The 19,750-nt window shown below is 48.5% G+C and overlaps 1 protein-coding gene across 1 annotated transcript in view; it reads left to right on the forward strand.

Annotated features, from left to right (window-relative positions):
• Positions 1 to 19,750, forward strand: part of LOC147989883 (uncharacterized) — a 134,007-nt gene that overhangs the window by 45,190 nt on the left and 69,067 nt on the right. Inside the window, exon 2 of the mRNA XM_087536455.1 lies at positions 5,152 to 5,168. Within this exon, the coding sequence (XP_087392581.1) occupies positions 5,152 to 5,168 (17 nt within the window). The remainder of the gene's footprint in view (positions 1 to 5,151; positions 5,169 to 19,750) is intronic.

The raw sequence follows: 19,750 nt of genomic DNA on the forward strand, positions 1-19,750 counted from the left end.
ATAGAAACTAAACAGGTGGCATTACAGAACATGTCTAAACAAAGCAGATGACATATATGATGTCAAAAGTAGGCACTGCAAGGAAACATATCCATGATATGACTAACATCATCATGCCAAGGTAGAGCAAACACCTTGGGGGGTAAATAGGAGTGGTTAGCGGCGTCCGAATCTGCCTCAGAACAGATATCTTCATCTGGATTACAATCTGGAGAGGGGTGGGGAGGGTTTGCCATTGAACCCACCATGGAGCGATGTCTGCATGACATTGTATTGCCGCGCCAAACTCTTCTCTTTTTCTCTACATGTTCAGCATGACTGTGTACAATATCTGACATGCATACGAAAAAATATGGTGAGATTATGTAAGGAGAGCATGCGGAAATTTAGAGTGATGGTAACAACCACTGGATCCATGTTTTTCCATTGAACCAAAATAGTCCTAATGGATCGACGTGAATGTATAGTAATAAGTGATGCAACAAGTGTACAACCTCTTTGCCGTAGCCGTGTCGACCTCAGCATCATTGGGTTGGTCGCTGAAGCAGTTGAGGCAGAGGTGGCTATCGGAGGTGTGGAGGAAAATCTAAGGAATCTGTAGACGGCGTCCAGGGCACTGCTCTGTTGTGATGGATCGTTTTGTCGTTGGAGCAGCTCCGGTGAGCCGTAAGACATCAAGGCTGAAGCAGCACAAGACAGACATCGTCAATCTCAAATGGGATTCTAATAGCATCTCCAATAGATGATGTAAAATGGATGTAAAATTAACATCACAAAAAACCACCTGACTACAATAGATGAGGTAAAAACTGTTGACTCTGAACTTAACTGTCGAAACCGAAATTTACTGTGGAATCTGAATGCTACTGTCGAAACTGAACGCAATGGTAGCAGAGAGGCACTTGACATGTAGTTTAGGGAGGGCCTGCGGTTCATCTTCAACCTGCACCCCCCTGAGCCGCCAGCCACCACCGGCCGAACCGCCAGCCCCAGCGCCGCCTCGCCGCCCCAAAACAACTCGCCACTGCCGCCCCGGCCAGCCCTCAAGCCCCCCCACCCTGAACCCTAAGATAGATAGTGGGGTACCTCTCCGGCGAGCCCCCGTCCCCGCTGCGGGTGGTTCTTTCTTAACTCCAGCGAGCCCCCCCAACCCCTGAAAATCGACTGACCCAAAAGTCGATTCAGTCGACTGAAGTGTGGCTTAATTGGAGCAGAGGAGCAACACGAGCGAGGGGGAGAGCAGCAGCAGCAGCTGGGCGAGCGAGCGATCAAGCGAGAGTCGGAGCAGCAGCAGATCCGGCTGGTATGGACGCCGCCGCCGAAGGGGCCTCGCACTGGGGGAGAGCCGCCGTGGAGATGTCGCCCGTGGCGTCGACTTCAAGGTAGCCGCTCCATGGGGGTGCGGGATGGAGCACCGTCGGCACCGGGAGGTCGAGTTAAGGAGAAGGTGCGATGCGATGAGTGTACAACCTCTTTGGTGGCGCCGAGTAGGCCTCGGCTTCGTCCGAGGAGTCGGTGAGGATGCTGCGGTTCTGGTGGAGCAGGTTAAGGCAGCGCTGTGGGGATGGAGCAGCCGCGATAGACGAGGTGATCGTCGGAGCAGCTCCTTGGAGGTGGAGGACGGGGCGGCTGAACCGGCGGGACGGCGAGATGGACGACGGATCCTCATCTGGGGAGGTGGACGAGGGATGTCGAGCTGTTGCGGTGGACGACGTCGTCGGGGAAGAGGCTTCGGCTGGGCAGCAGTGATGTGGCGGACGGAGGAGGGTGGGGTTTCGCGGCTGGAGCGGAGAGGTTATGGCGGCCTGGGATTTCGAATGGCGAAAAGGGGGTGATGGGAGGAGGGTGAAGCATGACTTAGGAACGCGCTTGTCCAAAATGTAGGGTGTGTTACAAAAGTACCTCCCACCGTTTTGAACTAGCGGCGCTTTCGGCTCAGGGTTAGAAGGGGGATTTCGCATGTCGGGATTTGGCAGCTGGAGGGAGTTTTCGCGCGCGTTGTAATTTCGGGATAGCAAGGCGCGGGTTGTGAAGGCGCCAGTTTTGGGAGCACGATATCTGAATTTTCGGGATATAACAAGACGCGGGTTGAATTTTAGGGACAAGCCTAACGTGTCATAATATTTTACTTGTACGCACCAAATCAATTCGCACTTCCCTCAACCAAAAAGAAAACGAAAAAATAAAACTATTCAAACCACACAAAGAGAGAGTCTTGCCCCGTTTTACTATACAAATGCTATTCAAAGCTACTCCCTCCTTCCATCTATATAGGACCTAATGCGTTTTTTGATGCTAACTTTGACCAAATATTAGAGCAATGATATATGACATGCAACTTACACAAAGCACACCGTTAAATTCGTCTGTGAAAGGTTCTTTCAGTGATATAATTTTCACATTGTGCATGTCATGTATTATTAATCTTGTCAATAGTCAAATGCGGTCTTAAAAATATCATTACGCCCTATATAGATGGAAGGAGGGAGTATGAATCCATGTTATGTCCGATTAAATTTTTTCGCTTGCTGTATAATGCATGTAACCTACTCATACCAACATTTTAGTGCATTCCAAATGTCTATACTACCGCTGCAATTCGAACTAAATTTGAATTCGTTTCTCTATTTCAATAAGAATCTACAATCATGATTGTTGCCAACTTCAACCATCATAGTTTCCTTGCTATCCGCCAGATATAAATCAGACGGCCTATAATGCAGGAAGGCAGGTACACCATCATCAACAACTCCGTTTTTATAAGAGTAGAGATAAAATATATTAAATGTAGTAACCATGTTCATAACCACACCATGTGTATCACCGTTATATATATTCACACATCTGTCGGTTCGAAACACTATGATAAATTCTTCAAATATCCGAATTCGCTTTTTATAATGAAGTATATATGATCTCTATTCGTCTTTTACACCCACACAACCCTCTTATCTTTGTAGCTAGCGCTAACTTTCTCTTGTGCATACACATGCCCGCATCCCTCTCACCCTTCCTCAGCATTCTCTAGCTCCATCACGCAAATTCGTCTTTTCACTTTAGGTCGTTCACCCACGGTGTGTGTAGGCCCCTCATCTCCTTCTTTCCGGCACACATCGATCGATATGCCTCTCTAGCCAGGTGTGCCTAGCACAAACACAAGCTTCCCCTCTTCTCTTGTCACCGTCCATGCCTCACTCCCACAACTCTTTTCATCGTTCTCGTACTCGCACACTCCTCCCCCTCGATATAGTATGCCTCTTGTACCACCTCCTACATGCATCCCTCCCTCTCTATCCTTCTCCTCGTGCCTCATTTGCTTCTAACAACACACATGCATGTATACCGATCGATCTCCCAACATATACCTAGATCGACTTTAACTACCCCCCATCGATCGACGTACCTCACAAGTTATGTCTCTCCTTTCTCTTACAAAGGGCGATTGATCTTCCTATGTAGTTACGTCTGCTTACCATAGCCACATCATCCCCGTCTCTCACACGCACGTGCACAGACAACAAGCAGCCATATCCTCTCTTATTGATATTGCGGGCGTGCCTTCCGTTTGTCTAGCAAGCCTATCCCACCATTTGTTAGAAGAAACTCCACTACCACCCCCTCCAACACTCTAGCTCTGTCTCTCTCCCAACCTTATTCATCTCCTGCACATATGCATGGATGCCGATCGATCTCCCTTAATACATGAGGCAAATCGATCTCCTTAATACATGAGGTAGGCATCTCTCCTCCTCCACACATATACCTGCCATTGTACCTCTATAGTTAATTGGGCCTCCCTCTTCCCCCAGCACACACCGATAGTGGAGCGCTGCAGGTAGGTATCCATGCCACAGAGACAAACTGCACATGTCCCATCTCACGTTCCAGTAGGCCAGCCACTCTATATCTTTGACGTGGGTAAACACAAATTCGATGGCACTCTTTATCGATCGCGCGCGCACACACACACACTGTTGGAAATATGCCCTAGAGGCAATAATAAATTGGTTATTATTATATTTCCTTGTTCATGATAATCGTTTATTATCCATGCTATAATTGTATTGATAGGAAACTCAGATACATGTGTGGATACATAGACAACACCATGTCCCTAGTAAGCCTCTAGTTGACTAGCTCGTTGATCAATAGATGGTTACGGTTTCCTAACCATGGACATTGAATGTCGTTGATGACAGGATCACATCATTAGGAGAATGATGTGATGGACAAGACCCAATCCTAAGCCTAGCACAAAGATCGTGTAGTTCGTATGCTAAAGCTTTTCTAATGTCAAGTATCATTTCCTTAGACCATGAGATTGTGCAACTCCCGGATACCGTAGGAATGCTTTGGGTGTATCAAACGTCACAACGTAACTGGGTGACTATAAAGGTGCATTACAGGTATCTCCGAAAGTGTCTGTTGGGTTGGCACGAATCGAGACTGGGATTTGTCACTCCGTGTAAGCGGAGAGGTATCTCTGGGCCCACTCGGTAGGACATCATCATATGCGCAATGTGACCAAGGAGTTGATCACGGGATGATGTGTTACGGAACGAGTAAAGAGACTTGCCGGTAACAAGATTGAACTAGGTATTGGATACCGACGATCGAATCTCGGGCAAGTAACATACCGATAGACAAAGGGAATTGTATACGGGATTGATTAAGTCCTTGACATCGTGGTTCATCCGATGAGATCATCGTGGAACATGAGGGAGCCAACATGGGTATCTAGATCCCGCTGTTGGTTATTGACCGGAGAGTCGTCTCGGTCATGTCTGCTTGTCTCCCGAACCCGTAGGGTCTACACACTTAAGGTTCGGTGACGCTAGGGTTGTAGAGATATTAGTATGCGGTAACCCGAGTGTTGTTCGGAGTCCCGGATGAGATCCCGGACATCACGAGGAGTTCCGGAATGGTCCGGAGGTAAAGAATTATATATAGGAAGTGCTATTTCGGCCATCGGGACAAGTTTCGGGGTCACCAGTATTGTACCGGGACCACCGGAAGGGTCCCGGGGGTCCACCGGGTGGGGCCACCTGCCCCGGGGGGGCACATGGGCTGTAGGGGGTGTGCCTTGGCCTATATGGGCCAAGGGCACCAGCCCCAACAGGCCCATGCACCAAGAGAAGAGAAAAAGGGGAGAGTCCTAAAGGGGGAAGGCACCTCCGAGGTGCCTTGGGAAGGATGGACTCCTCCCCCCCTTGGCCGCACCCTTCCTTGGAGGAAGGGGCAAGGGCTGCGCCTCCCCCTCTTCCTTGGCCCTATATATAGTGGGGAAAAGGAGGAGCAAACATACCAGCCCCTGGCGCCTCCCTCTCTCCCCGTTACGTCTTTCTCTCGTAGTATAGGCGAAGCCCTGCTACTGTGACGCCCTGCATCAACCACCACGCCGTCGTGCTGCTGGATCTTCCTCAACCTCTCCCTCTCTCCTTGCTGGATCAAGGCGTGGGAGACGTCACCGGGCTGTACGTGTGTTGAACGCGGAGGTGCCGTCCGTTCGGCACTTGATCATCGGTGATTTGAATCACGACGAGTACGACTCCATCAACCCCGTTCACTTGAATGCTTCCGCTTAGCGATCTACAAGGGTATGTAGATGCACTCTCCTTCCCCTCGTTGCTAGTCTCTCCATAGATAGATCTTGGTGATACGTAGGAAAATTTTGAATTTCTGCTACGTTCCCCAACAGTGGTTTAGAGCTAGGTCTATGCGTAGTTTCTATGCACGAGTAGAACACAAAGTAGTTGTGGGCGTTGATTTTGTTCAATATGCTTGCCGTTACTAGTCTTATCTTGATTCGGCGACATCGTGGGATGAAGCGGCCCGGACCGACCTTACACGTACTCTTACGTGAGACAGGTTCCACCGACTGACATGCACTAGTTGCATAAGGTGGCTAGCGGGTGTCTTTCTCTCCTACTTTAGTCGGATCGGATTCGATGAAAAGGGTCCTTATGAAGGGTAAATAGCAATTGGCATATCACGTTGTGGTCTTTGCGTAGGTAAGAAACGTTCTTGCTAGAAACCCATAGCAGCCACGTAAAACATGCAAACAACAATTAAAGGACGTCTAACTTGTTTTTGCAGGGTATGCTATGTGATGTGATATGGCCAAAAGGATGTGATGAATGATATATGTGATGTATGAGATTGATCATGTTCTTGTAATAGGCATCACGACTTGCTTGTCGATGACGTGACAAGATGATCATGGAGCCCAAGATGGAGATCAAAGGAGCTATATGATATTGGCCATATCATGTCACTATTATTTGATTGCATATGATGTTTATCATGTTTATACATCTTATTTGCTTAGAACGACGGTAGTAAATAAGATGATCCCTCATTAAAATTTCAAGAAGTGTTCTCCCCTAACTGTGCACCGTTGCTATAGTTCGTCGTTTCTAAGCACCACGTGTTAATCGGGTGTGATGGATCCTTACGTTCACATACAACGGGTGTAAGACAGTTTTTTACACATGCAAAAACACTTACGGTTAACATGACGAGCCTAGCATGTACAGACATGGCCTAGGAACACAGAAGACCGAAAGGTCGAGCATGAGTCGTATAGAAGATACGATCAACATGATGATGTTCACCGACGTTGACTAGTCCGTCTCACGCACAGATCGGACACGGCCTAGTTGACTCGGATCATGTAATCACTTAGATGACTAGAGGGATGTCTATCTAAGTGGGAGTTCATCAGATGAACTTAATTATCCTGAACATAGTCAAAAGGATTTTGCAAATTATGTCGTAGCTCACGCTTTAGTTCTACTGTTTAGATATGTTCCTAGAGAAAAAATTTAGTTGAAAGTTGATAGTAGCAATGATGCGGACTAGGTCCGTAAACTGAGGATTGTCCTCATTGCTTCTTAGAAGGCTTATGTCCTTAATGCACCGCTCAATGTGCTGAACCTCGAACGTTGTCTGTGGATGTTGCGAACATCTGACATACACGTTTTGATGACTACATGATAGTTCAGTGCGTAATGCTAAATGGTTTAGAATTGAGGCACCAAAGATATTTTTTGAAACGTCGTGAAACATATGAGATGTTTCGAGGGCTGAAATTGGGATTTCAGGCTCGTGCCCACGTCAAGAGGTATAAGACCTCCGACGGTTTTCCTAACCTGCAAACTAAGGAGAAAAGCTCAATTGTTGAACTTGTGCTCAGATTGTCTGAGTACAACAATCATTTGAATCAAGTGGGAGTTGATCTTCCAGATAAGATAGTGATGTTTCTTCGAAGTCATTACCACCAAGCTGCTAGAGCTTCGTGATGAACTATAATATATCGGGGACATGTATGATGATCTTTGAGATGTTCGTGATGTTTGACACCACAAAAGTAGAAATCAAGAAGGAGCATCAATCGTTGATGGTTGGTGAAACCACTAGTTTCAAGAAGGGTAAGGGCACGAAGGGATACTTCATAAAACGGCAATTCAGCTGTTGCTCTAGTGAAGAAACCCAAGGTTGAACCCAAACCCGAGACTAAGTGCTTCTGTAATAAAGGGAACAGCCACTGGAGCAGAATTACCCTAAATACCTGGTAGATTAGAAGGCTGGCAAGGTCGATAGAAGTATATTGGATATACATTATGTTAATGTGTACTTTACTAGTAGTCCTAGTAGCACCAGGGTATTAGATACCGGTTCGGTTGCTAAGTGTTAGTAACTCGAAATAAAAGCTACGGAATAAACGGAGACTAGCTAAAGGTGAGCTTACGATATGTGTTGGAAGTGTTCTCAATGTTGATATGATCAAGCATCGCACGCTCCCTCTACCATCGAGATTGGTGTTTGCGTTGAGCATAGACATGATTGGATTATGTCTATCGCAATACGGTTATTCATTTAAGGAGAATAATGGTTACTCTGTTTATTTGAATAATACCTTCAATGGTCTTACACCTAAAATGAATGGTTTATTGAATCTCGATCGTAGTGATACACATGTTCATGCCAAAAGATAGTAATGATAGTACCACCTACTTGTGGCACTGCCACGTAAGTCATATCGGTATAAAACGCATGAAGAAGCTCCATGTAGATGGATCTTTGGACTCACTCATTTTTGAAAAGTTTGAGACATGCGAACCATGTCTGTTGGTGTATATGCATGAAGAAACTCCATGCAAATGGACCGTTCGGACTCACTTGAGACATGCAAATCATACCACATGGGCAAGATGACTGAAAGCCTCGGTTTCAGTAAAATGGAACTAGAAAGCAACTTGTTGGAAGTAATACATTTTGATGTGTGCAGTCCAATGAGTGCTGAGGCATGTAGTGGATATCGTTATGTTCTTACTTCACAGATGATTTGAGTAGATGTTGAGTATATTTACTTGATGAATCACGAGTCTGAATTATTGAAAGGTTCAAGTAATTTCAGGGTGAAGTTGAAAGATCGTCGTGACAAGAGGATAAAATATCTATGATATGATCATAGAGATGAATATCTGAATTACGAGTTTGGCACAGAATTAAGACATTGTGGAAATTGTTTCACACCTGATACAGCCTGGAACACCATAGTGTGATGGTGTGTCCGAACATCATAACTGCACCCTATTGGATATGATGCATACCATGATGTCTCTTATCAAATTACCACAATAGTTTATGGGTTAGGCATTAGAGACAACCACATTCACTTTAAATAGGGCACCACGTAATTCCGATGAGATGACACCGTATGAACTATGGTTTAGAGAAACCTAAGCTGTCATTTCTTAAAAGTTTGGGACTGGAGTAAGCATCTCGGAGTTGGAATGTATGCTTTGATGAGATGATCAAAGATTTTGGGTTTATACAAAGTTTATGAGAAACTTGTATTTCCAAAGAAGTGAGTGGGAGCACTATAGAATTTCTGATGAATATATGTTGTTGATCGGAAATGACGTAGAATTTCTGGAAAGCATATAGGGTTATTTGGAAAGTGTTTTCAATGGAGAAGCCTGGATTAAGCTACTTGAACATTGAGCATCAAGATCTATAAGGATAGATCAAAACGCATAATGGTACTTTCAAATGAGCACATACCTTGACATGATCTTGAAGGTGTTCAAGATGGATCAGTCAAAGAAGGAGTTCTTGCCTGAGTTGTAAGGTATGAAGTTAAGACTTAAAGCTCGACCATGGCAGAATAGAGAAAAGGACGAAGGTCGTCCCCTATGCTTAAGACGTAGGCTCTACAGTATGCTAGGCTGTGTACCGCACTTGAAGTGTGCCTTGCCATGAGTTAGTCAAGGGGTACAAGAGTGATCCAAGAATGGATCATAGGACAGCGGTCAAAGTTATCCTTAGTAACTAGCGGACTAAGGAAGTTTCTCGGTTATGGAGGTGGTAAAAAGAGTTCGTCGTAAAGGGTTACGTCGATGCAAGCTTAACACCTATCCGGATAGCTCTGAGTAGAGATACCGGATGCATATAATGGAGCAACAATTTAGAATAGCTCCAAGTAGAACAGTTATTTGGAATAGCTCCAAATAGAGCGTGGTAGCTACATCTAGGAGATGACATAGAGATTTGTAAAGCACACACGGATCTGAAAGGTTCAGACCCGTTGACTAAAACCTCTCTCACAAGCAACATGATCAAACCTAAAACTCATTGAGTGTTAATCACATAGTGATGTGAACTAGACTACTGACTCTAGTAAGCTCTTGGGTGTTAGTCACATGGCGATGTGACCTGTGAGTGTTAATCACATGGCGATGTGAACTAGATTGTTGACTCTAGTGCAAGTGGGAGACTGTTGGAAATATGCCCTAGAGGCAATAATAAATTGGTTATTATTATATTTCCTTGTTCATGATAATCGTTTATTATCCATGCTATAATTGTATTGATAGGAAACTCAGATACATGTGTGGATACATAGACAACACCATGTCCCTAGTAAGCCTCTAGTTGACTAGCTCGTTGATCAATAGATGGTTACGGTTTCCTAACCATGGACATTGAATGTCGTTGATGACGGGGTCACATCATTAGGAGAATGATGTGATGGACAAGACCCAATCCTAAGCCTAGCACAAAGATCGTGTAGTTCGTATGCTAAAGCTTTTCTAATGTCAAGTATCATTTCCTTAGACCATGAGATTGTGCAACTCCCGGATACCGTAGGAATGCTTTGGGTGTATCAAACGTCACAATGTAACTGGGTGACTATAAAGGTGCATTACAGGTATCTCCGAAAGTGTCTGTTGGGTTGGCACGAATCGAGACTGGGATTTGTCACTCCGTGTAAGCGGAGAGGTATCTCTGGGCCCACTCGGTAGGACATCATCATATGCGCAATGTGACCAAGGAGTTAATCACGGGATGATGTGTTACGGAACGAGTAAAGAGACTTGCCGGTAACGAGATTGAACTAGGTATTGGATACCGACGATCGAATCTCGGGCAAGTAACATACCGATAGACAAAGGGAATTGTATACGGGATTGATTAAGTCCTTGACATCGTGGTTCATCCGATGAGATCATCGTGGAACATGTGGGAGCCAACATGGGTATCCAGATCCCGCTGTTGGTTATGGACCGGAGAGTCGTCTCGGTCATGTCTGCTTGTCTCCCGAACCCGTAGGGTCTACACACATAAGGTTCGGTGACGCTATGGTTGTAGAGATATTAGTATGCGGTAACCCGAATGTTGTTCGGAGTCCCGGATGAGATCCCGGACATCACGAGGAGTTCCGGAATGGTCCGGAGGTAAAGAATTATATATAGGAAGTGCTATTTCGTCCATCGGGACAAGTTTCCGGGTCACCGGTATTGTACCGGGACCACCGGAAGGGTCTCGGGGGTCCACCGGGTGGGGCCACCTGCCCTGGGGGGCACATGGGCTGTAGGGGGTGTGCCTTGGCCTATATGGGCCAAGGGCACCAGCCCCAAGAGGCCCATGCGCCAAGAGAAGAGAAAAAGGGGAGAGTCCTAAAGGGGGAAGGCACCTCCGAGGTGCCTTGGGAAGGATGGACTCCTCCCCCCCCCCCTTGGCCGCACCCTTCCTTGGAGGAAGGGGCAAGGGCTGCGCCTCCCCCTCTCCCTTGGCCCTATATATAGTGGGGAAAAGGAGGAGCAAACATACCAGCCCCTGGCGCCTCCCTCTCTCCCCGTTACGTCTTTCTCTCGTAGTATAGGCGAAGCCCTGCTACTGTGACGCCCTGCATCAACCACCACGCCGTCGTGCTGCTGGATCTTCCTCAACCTCTCCCTCTCTCCTTGCTGGATCAAGGCATGGGAGACGTCACCGGGCTGTACGTGTGTTCAACGCGGAGGTGCCGTCCGTTCGGCACTTGATCATCGGTGATTTGAATCACGACGAGTACGACTCCATCAACCCCGTTCACTTGAACGCTTCCGCTTAGCGATCTACAAGGGTATGTAGATGCACTCTCCTTCCCCTCGTTGCTAGTATCTCCATAGATAGATCTTGGTGATACGTAGGAAAATTTTGAATTTCTGCTACGTTCCCCAACACACACATCATCCCTCTCTTCGATTCTATGGACACCTCAAGCCGATGATACCTCCACTCTTTTCTCGTGGATCTCCCCCTCTATATATATGTTATATCCAGGTGTAACGCCCGGATAATCATGCTATAGTGATCTCACGTTTATGGTGACACGTCACCTCTGTCACTGTAATTAATCTCGGGTTAATTCAAAACCGTTTCAAATTTAAATCCTAAATAAGTCAAACGTCAAAAGTTTTCAAATATTAAAATAAAATGTTCGGGCTATGTCTAATATTGCATCGGTAATTATGGTGAAGTAAACACCTTTTTATAAAATGCCTAAATACTTTTAGATGAATTAAACAGGAAAGAAATAATAAAAGAAAATACAAAAGGGGAAAACAAAAGAAAAAGAAAAGAAAGAGAAAGCCCCCCTCCCTCCCTGGGCCGTGGCCCAACTGGGCCAACCCCAGGCCTAGCCGGCCGGCCCGCTACCTCCCCTCCATAACCCCCACCAGGAGGAAACCCTAACGGCCACCACCCCCACTCCCCACTCGCTCTCCCCCACCCCCTCGCGCTGGATCTGTATCGGGAGGAGCCCGATCCCCTTCTCCCTCGCTCGGCGCCCGACGCCGTCGCCCGTTGCCGCCTGGAACCCACGCCGCCCCGGACCGCGTCGCCGGACTGCCTCCTCGACGCCGTCGTCTCTGCCCTCCTCCTCAATCCCCCCTGCCTAGACCCTACGCGCCCATCCCCGTGAGCACCTCTCCTCCTCCTCCCTGCTCACCCGCGCTCCGGCAAGCCTCCCCTCCTCTCTGTCCCGCACTTGGTCGCGCCCGATGCGTGCTCGCCGCGACCGCGCTCCCCGCTGCCCCCCCCCCCCCCGCCGTCTGCCTCGCGCCGACGTCCCCCTGCGCCCAGGTGCGCGCCCGCGCCTCCCTGCTCGCCCGCCGCACTGCTCGCGCGTGTCCCCGCGCCGGCCCACGCCCTCTTGGCCTCGCCGCGCCCGACGTGCCCCGCGCATGCGCGCCCGAGCCCCGCCTCGCTCTGCCGCGGCGCTGCTCGCTCGCGTTGCGCCGCCCGCGCGTCGCCTTACTCCCATCCCCCCCTCCGAGCCGCACTGCTGGTGCTGCTCGCCATGGCCTCTCCTGCTGCCGCAGGCCGCCCGGTTACCGCTGCTGTGCCGCTCCCCACGCCAGGACCGCGCCTTCCCTAGCCGAGGCCGTGGCCACCGGCCTCCCCCTGCTCCGGCGCTGCGCCGGATCTGCCCGCCCATGGGCGTGTGCCCATTCGGGTGGCGCCCGTCGCCTGCACGCCCGACCCGATAGGCCTATGGGCCTTTGACAAGGGGCCCCACCGCCCCAGAACGTTTTAATTAGAAAAAAGAAGAAAAGATTTAAAAAAATATAATAATAATAAAAATAATTAATTAAAAAATTAATTAATTAAGGAATTAATTAAGTTAATTAATTATAATTAGATTAACCTAATCACTAATTAACCTAATTAACTGTTAATTAATTAAAACAGAGTATGACGAACGGGACCCACCTGTCAGGTTGACCAAGTCAACTACTGACGTCGTGCTGACGTCATGATGACGTCAGCAGACACTATTCTGGATAATGTTGATTAAATTAAATAAATAAATCTAAAAATGATTTAAATCTTTTAAAATTAATATAAAATAAACCGTAGCTCGGATGGAAAAACTTTGTACATGAAAGTTGCTCAGAACGACGAGACAAATTTGAATACGCAGCCCGTTTATCCGCCACGCATCCCTAGCATAGCGAACACGCAACTTTCCCCCTCTGTTTCATCTGTCCGAAAACGCGAAACACCGGGGATACTTTCCCGAATGTTTCCCCCCTTCACCGGTATCACCTCATACCGCGATAGGGCACCCCTAGCACCGATACTTGTCATGTCATGCATCGCTATGCATCTGTTTGCTTAAATATTTATTGTTTCTCCCCCCTCTTCTCTCGCTAGACACCGGGACCGACGCCGCTGCTACCCAGTACGACTACGGAGTTGACGACCACTCTCTCTTGCCAGAGCAACCAGGCAAGCCCCCCCTTTGATCACCAGATATCGCCTACTCTTCTCTATACTGCTTGCATTAGAGTAGTGTAGCATGTTACTGCTTCCCGTTAATCCTATACTGATGCATAGCCTGTCCTTGCTACTACTGTTGTTACCTTTACCTACAATCCTAATGCTTAGTATAGGATGCTAGTTTATCATCAGTGGCCCTACATCCTTGTCCATCTGCCATGCTATACTATCGGGCCGTGATCACTCGGGAGTTAATCACGGGTATATAATATATACTTTATACATGATACATGTGGTGACTAAAGACGGGTCGGCTTGAGGAGCACCCGCGAGTGGATCTTTGAGGCGGAGCGACAGGGCAGGTTCCGACCACCTAGGAGAGAGGTGGGCCTGGCCCTGGTCGACGTTCGCGGATACTTAACACGCTTAACGAGATCTGGATATTTAATCTGAGTCTGGCCATTTGGTCTATACGCACTAACCATCTACGCGGGAGTAGTTATGGGTATCCCGGCGTCGTGGTATCAGCCGAAGCCTTCGTGACGTCAGCGACTGAGTGGCGCACGCCGGATTGGACTGGAACGCCACTAGGCTAGGTCTACTTTCGGCCGCGTACGCAACGTGCAGGTGTGCTAAGGGCGATGGGCCCACACCCCTGTGCGCATAGGTTTAGACCGGCGTGCTGACCTCTCTGTTGTGCCTAGGTGGGGCTGCGACGTGTTGATCTTTCGCGGCCGGGCATGACCCCGAAAAGTGTGTCCGGCCAAATGGGATCGAGCGTGTTGGGGTATGTGGTGCACCCCTGCAGGGAAGTTAATCTCTTCGAATAGCCGTGATCTTCGGTAACAGGACGACTTGGAGTTGTACCTTGACCTTATGACAACTAGAACCGGATACTTAATAAAACACACCCTTCCAAGTGCCAGATACAACCGGTGATCACTCTCTCACAGGGCGACGAGGGAAGGATCATCGGTTAGGATTATGCTATGCGATGATACTTGAAGGACTTCAGTCTACTCTCTTCTGCATGCTGCAAGATGGAGGTGTCCAGAAGCATAGTCTTCGACATGATTAGCTATCCCCCCCTCTTATTCTGGCTTTCTGCAGTTCAGTCCACCGATATGGCCCTTTTCACATTTACCCCTGCATATGTAGTGTAGCTCCTTGCTTGCGAGTACTTTGGATGAGTACTCACGGTTGCTTTCTCCCTCGTTTCCCCTATCCCTTCTACCTGGTTGTCGCAACCAGATGTTGGAGCCCAGGAGCCAGACGCCACCATCGACGACGACTCCTACTACACCGGAGGTGCCTACTACTACGTGCTGCCCGCTGACGACGACCAGGAGTAGTTAGGAGGATCCCAGGCAGGAGGTCTGCACCTCTTTCGATCTGTATCCCAGTTTGTGCTAGCCTTCTTAAGGCAAACTTGTTTAACTTATGTCTGTACTCAGATATTGTTGCTTCCGCTGACTCGTCTATGATCGAGCTCTTGGATTCGAGCCCTCGAGGCCCCTGGCTTGTAATATGATGCTTGTATGACTTATTTTATTTGTAGAGTTGTGTTGTGATATCTTCCCGTGAGTCCCTGATCTTGATCGTACACGTTTGCATGTATGATTAGTGTACGATTGCATCGGGGGCGTCACAAGTTGGTATCAGAGCCGACTGCCTGTAGGAATTCCCCTTCCACACTCCTTGGCTGAAGTCGAGTCTAGAAATTGCAAAAACTTTTACTAACTTGGCTGTGTGCCTTACGGGCCCACGTCGCCATCGGGTGATACTAGGATCTTTTACTCCTCGACCTTTACTCTGGGACTCTGAACTCTCTTCTACTTGGGTTAAACGAATTTAGCAACTCTGACACTAGGATCCCGTTACGACATTCACCCCAAAGTTGGATAAGCCCTAGTTATTCTTTAGAGTAGTATCTAAACATTATCCACATTGTCATTTGACTCCTGTGAAAACATCTTTGTTTTCAAATGGAACCCACGAGGCAGGTCGTGCGTCACACGACGGCCATTGGTGCCTCGGGATCACCTGCCGTGCTAGCTGAGATGATGACCTATCTGGGTTATCGCTGGCACCCCGAGTACACCGTCTCCGAGGAGTATCAGGACTTTAACCAGGAGCAGTACCGTGCCGTCGTCCACCTCTACTCTCGGGAGTATGACTCCGCTACTGTGCTGCGCACCGCTTATGGTGTTGGTGTGACCATCGATATGGCAGTTCACGATGCTGCCTATGCTGCTCTGACATGCCTTCGTAGGGAGTACCGGGAGTTGAACACCTCCCCGTTCAGGCACATTGCTATCGCATCCGATGTTGGTGCGGAGGGATACTACACTGCTGCCTACTCCATTATCACCCGAGAGCCCTTCTACCATCAGAACCTGGTTCTGCATGCTGATGGGCTGGATAGAGCTAACCGAGCTCTTCGCCACGAGTTGTACACCACCCGTCAGCACCTGTATCGTGCTCTGACGCTGTTGCACCCCTCTGTCCGCTCTGGTGATCTGTCGCATTCTGCGATCTACCCTGCCCAGACCGTGATGCCCCAGGGCATCGGCTGGTCAGATGTGGGAGGCTACTCTCCTGCATTGGGTCCTCTCCTGCCACCTGCGCATCAGGTTCCGCACCAGAGTATCCGCGGACCCCAGGCTACTCGCGTGGAGGTCTTCCCTTCGCGTCACTACCAGCTGTCGAGCTACACCTACCTCCGCAGTACCGCATGGGACTGACGTAGACTTGCTTATTAGTGTTAGCTGCATTCGCCGCGAGCCTGTGTGCCGCCTATGATGTCTTAGCCTATGTACCGAACTCCGTGTAACGAACTCTATGCTGATCTCTTTTGTAAGATATGCCGACTACTATGTAGTATCTATCGTGCTACGTTCGTTGTGCATGTTTCATCATGAATGATTCTTGTTTTTTGCAATTCCTCAATGCTGAACTACCCCTGTTAAATATTAGCAGGATGGTTAGACCAGGTGGTCATGGTCGTGGTGGCAACGCCCCACCACCGCCGGAGTACATGGCTGGGATGATGCAACAGTTTGAGCTGAATCGTCAGTTCATGGAGAATATTATGGCTCAGTTTCCTCGCCCCAATATGAACCAGCAGCCAACCCAAGTGACTCTGCAGGATTTCATGCGCCTCAACCCAACCATGTACCGCAGCTCAACTCAGCCTCTGGATGCTGATGACTGGCTCCGTGACATCACCTATGAGATGGAGTCTGCTGATGTAGCCCTTGCCAGCTATGTCACCTTTGCTTCCTTCTTTTTGAAAGGACCCGCGGCTCAATGGTGGGACAGCCACAGGCGTACTCTGCCAGCTGGAACAATCATCACCTGGCCAGACTTCCAAGCTGCCTTCCGTGCTCGCTTCATTCCTCAGGGAGTTATGGACCGGAAGAAGCGTGAGTTCCGCAACCTCACCCAAGGCAACAAAACTATGGAAGCTTATCAGCGGGAGTTTCTGGACTTGTCCCGCTATGCTGAAGAGGACATTGCAACTGATGCACGCAGACAGGAGAAGTTCCGGGATGGCTTTCAAGCTGACATCAAACTCGCACTTCTAGTGCATGACTTTGCTGATTTCGCCACTCTGGTGAACAAAGCCATCAATGTCGAAACTGGTCTGCAGGAATACCAGAGCTCTCACAAGCGCAGCCCTGACACGGGCTCATCTTCGGGCCCGTCCTCACAGAAGCGCAAGATATGGATTCCCAACAGCATGTACCAGCCGAATGCACCTGCCCCAAGGCAGTCCTATGCTGCACCTCGTCTGCCTACGGCTCCAACTAGGCAGCCAAGGCTTCCAGCTCCACCACCCCAAGCTCCTGTTCCTACTCCCGAGAATGGTTTGTGCTTCAGGTGTGGACAACCAGGGCACCGTGCTAGGGAATGCAACCAGAAACAGAATCAACTGGCCCTTCCAGCAACTGGCTGTGGAAACAACCAGCCCCGCAACAACAATGCCAAGACTTGTGGTCACATTCATGCCAACCATGTTGATCTGAACGAAGCCCAAGACCAGCCTGCTACCGTGATGGGTACACTCCTCGTAAACTCAGTACCTGCATCTGTTTTATTCGATTCAGGGGCATCGCATTCATTCATGTCAGAAGATTTTGCATACAAGCATGACGTTAAATGTGAGGAGATGAACACTTCGGTATTGGTAAAAACCCCCGTGGGACGATGTCAAACCTCACTTGTTGGCATCGATGTCCCCGTGGAAATCGAAGGGCTGGAATTCTATGCCTCTCCCATGATCCTGAAGTTGTCTAACATCGACCTCATTCTGGGAATGGATTGGTTGAAAGCGCATACTGCTTCTATAGTTTGCGCCACTAAGGTCGTCCATCTGCTACACCCTTCTGACGAAATAATAGCTTACCAAGCTCATCTAGTTCAGAACGCCGAGGCACGACTTTATGCCTTGAATGCGTTGAACGCTGCACCACTCGAGGGCATTGAAAACATTCCCGTCATTCGTGAATTCCAAGATGTCTTCCTAGAAGAACTTCCAGGGATTCCCCCTGCTAGAGCTGTCGAATTCATCATCGACTTGAAACCCGGCACCACCCCTATAGCTAAACGACCCTATAAGATGCTGCCGCATGAACTCATTGAGCTTAAGGAGGAAATCGACAAATCTCTTGTCAAAGGTTTCATTCGCCCAAGTTGCTCTCCTTGGGGAGCACCTTCTCTCTTTGTTAAGAAAAGGGATGGGACAAACCGATTAGTCCAAGACTACCGTCCTATAAACCAAGCTACCATTCAGAATAAATATCCTCTCCCTCGAATCAATGATCTTTATGATCAACTGGCTGGCTCATCAGTGTTCTCCAAACTCGACTTGAGGTTGGGTTACCACCAGATCCGTGTTTGTGAAGAGGACATCCCAAAAACCGCCTTCGTGACTCGGTATGGATCATACGAGTACACCGTCATGTCATTCGGCTTAACAAATGCTCCAGCCACCTTCTCTCATCTGATGAATTATATATTCATGGATTACCTCGACAAGTTCGTCGTGGTTTATTTGGACGATATCCTTGTATTTTCCAAGAACAAGGAGGAACATGCTGAACATCTTCGTCTTGTGCTGGAGAAGCTTCGAGAACATCAACTGTATGCTAAGAATTCCAAGTGTGAATTCTGGCTCCCCGAAGTAACCTATCTTGGGCATGTCATCTCCAAGGATGGTATTGCCGTCAACCCTGAACGAGTTCAGGCTATTCTCGATTGGACTCCTCCGAAGAACGTCAAGCAAGTCCGAAGTTTTCTCGGTCTCGCCAGCTATTGCCGTTGATTCGTCGAGAACTTCTCCAAGATTGCCAGGCCCCTGACTAATCTGTTGCATAAGGGTGTCAAGTTCGACTGGACAGACAAGTGTCAGGAAAGTTTCCAGGCGCTCAAAGACAACTTGACTTCTGCCCCCGTGCTTGCTCCACCTGATACTAAGAAGGACTTCGTCATTTACTGCGACGCTTCCCGTCAAGGATTAGGTTGTGTCCTAATGCAAGAGCGCAGAGTGATTGCTTATGCCTCTCGTCAACTGCGCCCTCACGAAGAAAACTACCCGGTTCACGACCTCGAGCTTGCTGCTGTCATTCATGCACTGAAGCAGTGGCGACATTACCTTCTCGGTAATCGTTGCGAGATCTTCACCGACCATCAAAGTCTGAAGTATCTGTTTACTTAGCTAGATTTGAACCTACGCCAGCAAAGATGGATGGAGACTGTTGCAGACTTTGACGTGGGTATATCCTATACCCCCGGCAAGGCTAATGTAATGGCTGATGCCTTGAGCCGCAAGTCTTACTGCAACCACCTCCAGGTCCACAAAGTTCAGCCCTCGCTTGCCGAAGAATTTAGAAGGCTGAACCTCCATATTGTTCCTCCGGGATCACTCGCTCCCCCTCCCGAAGATTTCCCCAAACGGAACCTCCATGTTGTTTCCAAGGGTTCTCTCAATACCCTGGTTGCGAAACCAGATCTTGTGGACACCATCAAATGGATACAAAAATGTGACGATGAAGTCCTCAAGATTAAGCGCGACCTAAAAAAAGGAAAGCCCTCATTCTTCACGATCGCCGACGATGGCGCCTTGTATTTCAAAGGCCGCCTAGTGGTACCATGTTCGAAGAAAAACCTGGATAAGACTAAAAGGGTTATGCAAGAA

Source organism: Triticum urartu, chromosome 1A (genome assembly GCF_056163025.1).
Source record: "Triticum urartu cultivar PI428250 chromosome 1A, HENAU_Tu73, whole genome shotgun sequence".
NCBI lineage: Eukaryota > Viridiplantae > Streptophyta > Magnoliopsida > Poales > Poaceae > Triticum > Triticum urartu.